This window comes from Vitis riparia, chromosome 5 (genome assembly GCF_004353265.1).
Source record: "Vitis riparia cultivar Riparia Gloire de Montpellier isolate 1030 chromosome 5, EGFV_Vit.rip_1.0, whole genome shotgun sequence".
NCBI lineage: Eukaryota > Viridiplantae > Streptophyta > Magnoliopsida > Vitales > Vitaceae > Vitis > Vitis riparia.
This window is the reverse complement of record NC_048435.1, coordinates 18564903-18574653: the sequence shown is the minus strand read 5'-3', so window position 1 is coordinate 18574653 and position 9751 is coordinate 18564903. Positions and strand designations below refer to the sequence as shown.

General features: G+C 39.4%; 3 protein-coding genes across 12 annotated transcripts; all 3 read right to left on the bottom strand.

Moving 5' to 3' along the window:
- Positions 1-830: 830 nt before the first annotated feature.
- LOC117913889 lies at positions 831-5482 on the bottom strand. Of its 10 annotated transcripts, none has more exons than XR_004651174.1 (11): positions 5248-5482; positions 4444-4589; positions 4155-4315; positions 3507-3857; positions 2831-2908; positions 2653-2753; positions 2383-2473; positions 2052-2137; positions 1619-1717; positions 1352-1477; positions 831-1271 (listed from the first exon to the last, which is right to left on the bottom strand). XR_004651174.1 is itself a non-coding variant. In XM_034828987.1 (5 exons), the coding sequence occupies exons 2-5, from the start codon at positions 4456-4458 to the stop codon at positions 3515-3517; spliced, it is 411 nt and encodes a 136-aa protein (XP_034684878.1). In that variant the 5' UTR covers positions 4459-4589; positions 5248-5482; the 3' UTR covers positions 3507-3514. The 10 variants fall into 10 exon arrangements, 1 of the variants encoding a protein (XP_034684878.1); XR_004651176.1 differs by having other exon boundaries at positions 831-1265; XR_004651172.1 differs by having other exon boundaries at positions 831-1230.
- A 150-nt stretch (positions 5483-5632) lies between these two features.
- On the bottom strand, positions 5633-8595 carry LOC117915242 (putative disease resistance protein RGA1). Its single transcript, XM_034830801.1, has 4 exons — positions 8043-8595; positions 5916-6908; positions 5734-5840; positions 5633-5680 (listed from the first exon to the last, which is right to left on the bottom strand). The coding sequence occupies exons 1-4, from the start codon at positions 8593-8595 to the stop codon at positions 5633-5635; spliced, it is 1701 nt and encodes a 566-aa protein (XP_034686692.1).
- Positions 8596-8695: 100 nt separating this feature from the next.
- LOC117915241 (putative disease resistance RPP13-like protein 1) lies at positions 8696-9193 on the bottom strand. The gene has a single exon (XM_034830800.1). The coding sequence runs from the start codon at positions 9191-9193 to the stop codon at positions 8696-8698; it is 498 nt and encodes a 165-aa protein (XP_034686691.1).
- Positions 9194-9751: the final 558 nt, after the last annotated feature.

The following is a 9751-nucleotide window of genomic DNA, read 5'->3' as shown; positions in this document are numbered from 1 at the left end:
ACAGCTCGTTCTCCATGGAGGCTAAGAGATATGGAAGACAAAGACTGGTAATATGAGCAGCGAAGCAGTGCATGGTGCCATGCTTGGAGATTGAAATTGAATACCAGTATATGGAGAGCTTCAAGCACCCAACTAATACCATCTTGCCAACCCAGGGATTGGGTGTTGGAGCCCACTGTGCAGTTACTCTTTTTGAGGACCTGAGGTTTGCAAATGGACCTGAAAGATACTGGAGGAAAAGACTACCTCTTTCAAATGGGAGGTTGGATCAAACTGCTGTTGCCAGAAGTGCTCTAATCAAGATACTGAAGTCCAATGAACTAACTTCAGGCAGAGGCAAGCAAAATAAAGCAATTCTAATCCTCTCAGTCCTCTTAGGCGCTTCTGTGTTCCTCTTCAATTATAGAAGAAAATAATATTCACTGGACTTTTTCAACTTAATGCAACATGCAGAGAAAACCAGTTGGGTGACCAATTATTCACATAATAACTTACATACATAGTCTCTCTACCTCTAATTGTTACTCATCAGCCAAGCTTATAGTAATATAAGCTTGGGTTCATCTCTCTATGCCACTGATGCCAACTCTGCATGGGTTTTGCCTTCTGGTGATTTTGCAATTGAATTCTGACCCTCTCCAGGTGAAAAGGATCTATTCCTTCTTGCTATCTGGACTGCAAATGGTTGCCAAGAGGATCAAAAGTTGAGCTTACCACCAATGGACGGTTTATTCTCCATGGAGGCTAAGAGATATGGAAGACAAAGATTGGTAATATGAGCAGAGAAGCAGTGCATGGTGCCATGCTCAGAGATGGGAATTGTATACCAGTATATGGGAGAGCTTCAAGCACCCAACTAATACCATATTGCCAACCCAGGGATCGGGTGTTGCAGCCTACTGTGCAGTTGCTATTTTTGAGGACCTGAGGTTTGCATATGGAACTGGAAGCTGTTGGAGGAAAAGACTACCTCTTTCAAATGGGAGGTTGGATAAAACTACTGTTGCCAGAAGTGCTCTAATCATGATATTGAAGTCCAGTGAACTAACTTCAGGCAGAGGCAAGCAAAATGAAGCAATTCTAATCCTCTCAGTCCTCTTAGGCCCCTCTCTGTTCTTCTTTGTTTCTGTCGCTGCAATTTCTCTAGTTTTCTAATGCTTGAACCTCAAAAATCTGCAGCTTTATCACAGAATCCTGAGTACAAGAGGTGGTAGAAGCCTTTGGCACTGTCTATAAAGGGATATTACCATCAGGTTCTGGAAATTCTGTTGCTGAAAGGAAGTTGGAGAAGGTGGTGGGAGAAGGTGAGAAAGAATTCAAAGCAGAAGTGAATGTGATAGGCCAAACTCACCATAAGAATCCAGGACGCTTGCTGGGTTTTACTGCCATGAGGGTGAACACCGACTTCTGGTGTATGAGTTCATGCACAATGGCTCTTTATCAAGCTTCCTTTTCAGAGGCGCCTGAGGACTTGTGCCTGAATGAAGAATGCAGTAAACAGATCATCCATTGCAACATAAAACCCTCAGAACATAACTCTTGGATGATACTTTTACAGCCAAAGTTGCAAACTTTGGCTGCGAAAGCTTCTGATAAGCAACCAGACTTGAACACTCACAGGCATCAGAGGGACTATGGAGTATATTCAGAAAACTCGGGCAGCCTATATCTCTTATAATAACACATTATGAAGCATCAGCTCAACGCCAGGGTCAATCTGCAAAGCAAGGGATTCATCAATGTTTCCTTCAAACTAAATAATAAGGAACAAAATGGATCATTCTGCATTTTCAGTTGTGTTTGTTATAGCATTTATACAAGAACTTTTGGGGTTTCTATGTATGACTTTATTCTTTAGGGGTTTCTATATATAACTTCATCCCTACTTTGTCAGTGAATATGGTGATGGTGTTACATTATAAATTATAGTGAACTGGTGGAATTTGATCATTTAGTCAACTTCATCCAAAACTGTTCCACAGTTGAGGGGATTGTTAACTTTGCCATGGGCCAAGCAGCAATTTCTTAAGAAGCTGGGTAATAAAGAGTACCATAATTTGGACTAGTTTCAATGGAAACTCTCCTGTTTTTGTGCATGATGTCTTCAGCTTCAGCTTTTCCTTTGCTTTTGACTAGCCTGAAATTGATCCAACTCTCTTTAATTAATCGATTAAATGCATAAATGAATCCTATTCATTGTTTGAAGTAATAACAAAATTCTGGAAGACCAGGAAAGTTTGACACTGGAGAGAAGACAAAATGACAACACCATAAATTCTGGAAGAGGGCTTTGCTTTCTAACCATTACCATAATTTTAGAGCTCAACCCGGATGAGTAAATTATATTTCAGAATGTTCAGAAGATATTCTAAAGACATGCACCTTCTACTCACAGTTTCTTGCTCTTCTTGAACAGAGCAATGAACATCAATAGTTCAGCACCCAGGAATCTCCCCCTCCTCCAATTCCTTCACTGGGAAAACTCTACCAGAATCAGAACAATATATCCTCTTCCTTGGGGGACCCCCAAGTCACCTTCCCAATCAAGGAAATCATCAGGATTAATTTGGGCAATATATATCAAGAGTATACATCAAGAAGCTTTGCTCAAAATTGAAATACATCAAGAGCTGCCATTTTCTTCTATTTCACCTTTGGACTTAGGCAATCAATGGTAACAGTCTAACACACTCCTTAAGCTCCGATTGAGGTTGGCAGGGATTGGCAACTTTAATGACTTCAAAATCATAGCTCTGTGAAGGGAGACAAACATGAATCACAGGAAGATCAACAAGTCAACAACTATCAATCAGCAAGGAACAGGAAATACCTTTGGACATTTACGAATGAAAATTTTGAGAGTCCAGCTTTGAAGAGTACAGATAAGAGGGTTGAGTTTTCTTTTATTCTGCAATAAGATAAGAAGCATCAATGAAACAGTAAAAGGTTATATATAGAAGCCCTTCTAAATCACCGAAGAGACCCACAAGCAGATTTGAAGAGTAGATCATTGGAAAGTTACGGGATCCATTATCTAGCTAATTATCTATCAATTTCTAAGGCTTGATTGTAGTAGAAAAAATTTCTAATTACAATGCCACAAAATTGGTTGATCCATTAAAAACAAAAATGAGGCTCTTGACAGAAAATGATTAGGAATGCATGCATGCAACAAACACAAATGGAATATGATATAAGATTTTCATGGATTAAACAAAAATACATGGCAATATAGAATCAGGAGGATAAGGTCACAGACAGGACAATATTAAAAGAAATTATTATTTTTCTGACCTGAAAACCGAGGCATTCAGAACAGTATACATTTGTAAGTAGTCCATGGAAACCGGGGAACATATGCAGATGTTGTATTCTATCACATAAGGCAAACACTCAATATGCAATAGCATAACCAAGCCCAGAAAGCCATATATGCCTTTCTGTTTTGTTTTTTAACCTATTCTCATCTCTTATGACCAGAAGTTCCAAGGATGATATAACCTCACCAAATAAGTTAGAAACCGGCCCATCCAGCAGGTTGAGTAGCCAGCTTGCCCTCAATCTTCTTTGTCACCAAACAGCTGGGCATTATTGCCTCCAATGGGGGGTCTGGAAATGTTAGAGCTGGCAGCAGGGGTGGCTGTAAAAACTCTCTGTTCCAAAATCCCAAGTTTCAGGGCCAGAAGTTGCTTCTGTGGCTGGTTTGTTGTGATGACCATTTCTAAACCTAACAGACTCGCTATTGTTGTCTGGGCACCTACCTCAGAGAAAGCCTGCCATGGATTAGAGTCTGGGCCAGAGGAATTGGATTTTCTTTACTGGAGTTCCCAGCCTGTTGCTTCAATCTTTTCTCTGTGCTGTTATAAGAAGAAAACCCATCAGACACATGAATGGGTACAAAAAGATAAACTTCAGGTTTTGGTTGTGTTGACAAGCACAAGAAACTTCAGATTTCGGTTGTATTGAAAAGCACAAGAAACTTCACAAGAAGCAAATCATACCCCAGACTCACTGAAGAAAAATAAAGTACAATTGACTTAGCCAAACGTCTACCTTCTCATTTATAGGTTCCCTCCTGAACAAATCCCCACATCTAGGACAAGAAAAGGAAGAAAATGGGAGTCAAATTTTTTTCAACCAAATGTCAGCACTACCTTATCAAAAAGCATAGTTTTCCATTCAACCTCAGCAGCTCTATATGCAGGTGTAGTGTACTTTCTGATGTTGTCTTCTTCAATGGAAATTCCTCTGTTTTTTTACATGATATCTTCAGCTTCAACTTTTCCTTTTGCTTTTGACATGGCTGAGACTGATACTGTAATCAAAAATCACAGGCACAAGTAGATATTTAACAGAAGAGGATCCAAATCTCTTCAATTGATTAATGTATAAATGAATTAATCAAAATTTTTAGAGATAATTGTAGGGAGATGAACCTTGTACCTCTGAGTTTCTCATTCATCTTGAACAGAGCAATGTGCATCAACTGTTCAGCACCCAGGAATCTCTCCCTTCCTCCACAGGCAAAACCCTCCCAAAATCAGAACAATCTATCCTTCCTTCAGATTCCACTTCCTTGGAAAAGTCACCTTCCCAATCAAGAAATTAATTTGAGTAATAATATCAGAGTACCTTTTGATAATTAACAAGTCTATTTTGGTTTGATAAATTTAGCACACGCAATTCCCTTTTTCTTGCAAGAGAAAGGAAAAGTTAAAAAATAAAAATAAAATTTGAACTTAATAATTTTTTTAAATTATCAATTATAAAACTATTTTGCTTCTCAGAAAATTTAAGGGAAAATAGGGAAAAAAATTGAGGGATTTATTTAACACTTCTTAAGGAACCAAAAATGTTTTAGATGTTGTCAAATCCATGATTAAAACCTGTTTACTTCCAATTAAATGAGTTTAATCAAACACATGAAGTTGTGAATAAAATTGTTTTAAAAGCATTGAAATTCAAGTCATTAAAGTTGTCCATGTTCCAATTTAAACAAGTTTAAACACTTGAAATTGTCCATAAAATCATATAAAACAGCATTGAATAAAATATTGAATCATATATGCAATTATTTTTTTGCAGATTGCCAAATCAAAACAAAGCATGAAAAACGTGTTCAATATTTTTTTTCAGGCTTGAAGCTTCAAGAAAAAGAAAATCTTAAATCAAATAAACAATACTAGCAAATGAATTGGAACGTAAATACTTTTCTGAAGAAAAGAAGTTCATGCACAGAAGAATTACCTGACTGTACATTGGTGGAGTGCCACTTCCATTAAAATAGCACATGGTTGATCACTATTTCTGGAATGTGTGCTATATAACACCATTCTTCCCCTTTCTCAAATTGACACCGTTTTTCCAGTAAAGGACACTCCCTAACAATCAGATAAGAGAGGGAGTCTGGAAGCTTCTCTTTTGTCAAGTATTTGAGCTTACGACAGTTTCTGATATCCAATGCTTTAAGAGAGGTGAGGTGTTGAAGACCTCGTTTTTCAAGGATTGGAGCATCGGGCAGTTCTCCATTCCCAAATATTTGAGAGAGATGAGGTGTTGAAGACCCCGGGAATCTTGTAGTCTCTGTTTTGTCAAGTGTTGGAGCTTAGGGCAATTGTTGATATACAATGTTTCAAGAGAGGTGAGGTGTTGGAGACCCACTTCTGTCAAGGATTGGAGCCTTGGGCATCCATTAATTCGTAATTCTTTGAGAGAGATAAGGTGTTGAAGAACAGATCCTGTCGAGAACTGGAGCTCTGGGCAGTTTATGATCCCTAATTCTCGAAGAGAGGTGAGTTGTTGAAGCCCCCAATTGTCAAGAGACTTGAGATTGGGAAGCTCTACAATTTCAAGACAAGTTAGAGAATAGGGCAACTGACACTCCTTGGGAAATAATTCAAAGTCTTCACAACTACCTTCCATTCTTAAATGTGTAAGAGAGGTCAGCCTTTGCAAACCCCACTCCATCCGGGGCATGAGTTGGTTGCAGTTCCCAATCACAAGTTCACTTAGTTTGGAAGGCAAACCCTCTCTCTGAAACAACAATTCTGGACAATCCCATAAACACAACTCCTGTATAGATGAGTGCATGTGTGCCAAAGACCTAAGCTTGGAGCAACTAGAGATCCAACAATACTCCAATTTGAGACCAGGCAATGCGATAGATTCAAGATTAGGGCACTCCTGGATATGGATTCCCAAGACACATAAAGATGTGGGATCCCCCTCTGAAATCGAGATGAACAGCTTCCTAAGCCCCTTAAGACCATTGATTGCGAAATGAATCAACTCAGGGAAGATGCCTAATGAGAAGGATAACGAGAGAGAATCATCGATAACACCACCAAAGATCCTCAGCCTTTGAAGGGCTGGGAGATGACATCTGAACAACTCAGGTAGGAGAAACTCTAGTTTGGAACATTGAGAGATTGATAGTGATCTCAATGTAGTGGGTAAACCAACTTTGTGCAGGGATCTAGAAAAACTACAATCATAGATTTTCAGATCATAAATGTTGCTTTGCAAGATTTCCTCCTCTAGTAGAGACTCCACATAATCACATTTTCTGATTGAGAGCTGGTGTGGTGCCACTGGAAGTTGCTTCCACTGAGACACGTCTAAAATTTCAATTTCTGAAGTTTGAAGAGCTATAAAGTCACAAGCTGCCATTTGCAACTGCAATTTACCAAAATCCACCATCTTCAATTCACGGATGGCAAGAACTGTGAGTGAAGTCATAAGTAGCTGCGGACAATTATAAATTTGAAGTTCCTCCAATGAAAGAAGCTGTTCTGGTAATTTCCCAGTGAGTTTGGGACAACATCGCATAGAAAGCTTCTGGAGATGAGGGAATTCTCCACAACATAACCATTTCTCCCAATTCAGCATATCCTCAAATGATAGTGTTTCTAGGGATTGAAAGGAAGCATTCCCATGAAATTCACTTCCCACACACTCTACTCCATTCATTCTTGAGATTTGTAGATATTTAAGATGGGTTAGCTGCCCAAGTGGTGGCAATGTTGAGCAATTGCCACAACCCCGAAGTTCAAGGGACACGAGATTCAAGACTAAAGGATCTCCAAGCCAATTTGGAAATCTTACACCAGGATAGTTTCTGATCGAGAGCTATTTTAAATTTGGATGAGGTAGTAACTTGTTGAGTATATCATGTATTGTTGAACCACTTTGTATAACACCGTCAGTACACCTGTCATCCCAATCCAAGATTAACTCATCAAGATAACTCTTATCCTTCATATTAGCCTGTAATGCATCATTAACACTCACAACGTTCTTCATGTTTGAAATATAAAGTGCTCCTCGAATCTCTGAAAGCTCCCTTAATTCTCCGATTCTTAATCCACTCTTTTGGCCCACAATAAAATAAGTCAACCTCTGTAAACTTTTTAATCGACCAATACCATGATTGGACATTTCTTTCAATGAATCACATCCAAAAATATCAAGATGACGCAAATTAATCAATTTCCCCATCCTTGAAGGCAATTCATTAAGACATGAACACCTTCTTAGTATCATTGTTTGTAAATTGCACAAACAGCATACTGATTCAGGTAATTTTTTAATCATTGTGAAAGACAGATCCAAGTAACGTAAATGTTTCAAATTGCCTATCGATTTAGGCAAATCGATTATTTTATATTCTCGCAATGACAACACGCGGAGACACCTCATTTTTGGTAATATATCTTGCAAAACTCTTTTACTCAAAATATAAGAAGGCTCGTATTGTGATGGCTTCACGTCTAAGAATGTGTGAAGAGATTGAGCTTTAGTAATAGCCTCAAACTTTTTAAATGCAACCATTTGGTCATAATCAGTTTTGAAGTACAAAAAGTGACGAGTCTTCTCAGATACTTTTGGTACCTTATCATCATCTTCCACTCGAGCACAAAAATCTCCAGACACGTGTTGAGCCGATTCATGTATTAGATCATGCATTACAAAGCATGATCCTTTTTTTCTAATAGATTTTTGAAAGAATGACTTTGCAAGAAGCTCATCAAAATATGACTCACCTATCTCTTCCATTCTCCTTCCGTCGCTTTGTTGTGGACGTAGAAGACCTTCTGCCATCCATAATAAAATCAGCTCCACTTTGTCGAATTCGTGGTCTTGGGGAAAAATTGAACAATATGCAAAACAATGCTTTTGAGGTAGAGAAAGATGATGATAGCTCAATCTCAAAGATGGAAGAATTTCAGGACCACTCCGCAGATGCCATATTTCACTGTTCAAGATATCCTCCCATTCCCTTTTTTCGACCTTAGAGTGCAAGAGACGGCCGAGTGCTTTTACAGCCAAAGGCAATCCTTGGCACTTGTCCACAATCTGTCTGCCTATGGGTTCAAGCTCAAGGAATGCGTTGGAGTCTCTGTCCTGAAATGCAAGCTTTTCAAATAGCCTCCAACAATGTTGTGGGCTTAATTGTCCCAGATGACGAGTCTGGACTGCACGCATAGTTATTGCAACAGATTCATTACGACTGGTCACAACAATCTTGCTTCCCTGTGCTGCAGCAAGGAGTGGAGTTCGTAGCCTATCCCAACCTTCACCATCACTAGGCTCCATATCCCAACCTTCCCAATCACGAGGTTTCAAATCCCAGACGTCGTCAAGAACAAGCAGAAATTTCTTGTTACTAAGTTGGTCTTTGAGTTCAAGCTGAAGCTTATTTAGGTTGGGATATGGAGCCTAGTGATGGTGACAGTTTCTCGCCCCCACCTTCTTTCAGCCCAAGCCCAACTTTTTCTTGAGCAATAGACTCAAGCCTCGCAATCATCTCCTTCACCCTGGACTCCATGCTTAGAGTAGCAGATGGAGCCTTAACCCAAGCAGAGAACTTGTTCCACGCCCGATGAGGTCCGCCGGTTTGGGAGTCAGCAGCTTCGATCTTGGACCGCAAAGCGTCGGTAGCGATCTCGTCCAACAGGTCCTCCGCATCATACACAGCATCCTTAACATGGACCAGCCACTCTTTGACTAGTGGGTCCGAAAATTGCTTCACCTCCGCGTCATGGAGCACTTTGTGGACAACTAGCAATTTCCTCTTCAACTTGCGGAGAAGTTCATCGCTGAGATAGTGTCGCCCAAGGAAGTTTATGAACTCCGGAGAAGCCAACCTATCGAATAGAAGTTGAAGCGAAGCCGAGAGGAGTGCGTCCGCCATATCTGTTGTTGAGTGTTGCTTTGCAGAAGAAATTCAACTCAGGGAAAATGACGGTAACCAGAATATAGAATGACACCACTAAGCTGCAGCACACTGGTTTGTATTTGCCTCGATGCAGTCTCTGGGTTCAGCAAAGTCATTGCAAATCGTGCAGCATGTTCACTAGATTCAAAAATAATAATAAGAAAAGCACGGGCATCATCACTACCAGACTGCACCACCCATCAAAGTACCAAACGCAGGCCCAGACAGCGAAAGAGAGAGTTGTCTTGTCCAGTCATTTGCGTGTACACCATATTCAAAAAAAAAAAAAAGAACAATAATAATAATAAAATAAAAAATCGCATCGAGGTTGCGCATGGGCAGAGTCTTAAAGCCACCGGACCACTCACTTATACAAGAGCTTTGAGTTAAAATAATTCATTTAAAATAAATAATTCCAAAATGAAAACAATAATTATGGATTTTAAGTATTTTTTAAATGATTAAATCCATATTCAACGACTATAATTTTAAATTTAATTTCAGAATTAGTGAAAAGCCCATGAGAAAAGACAA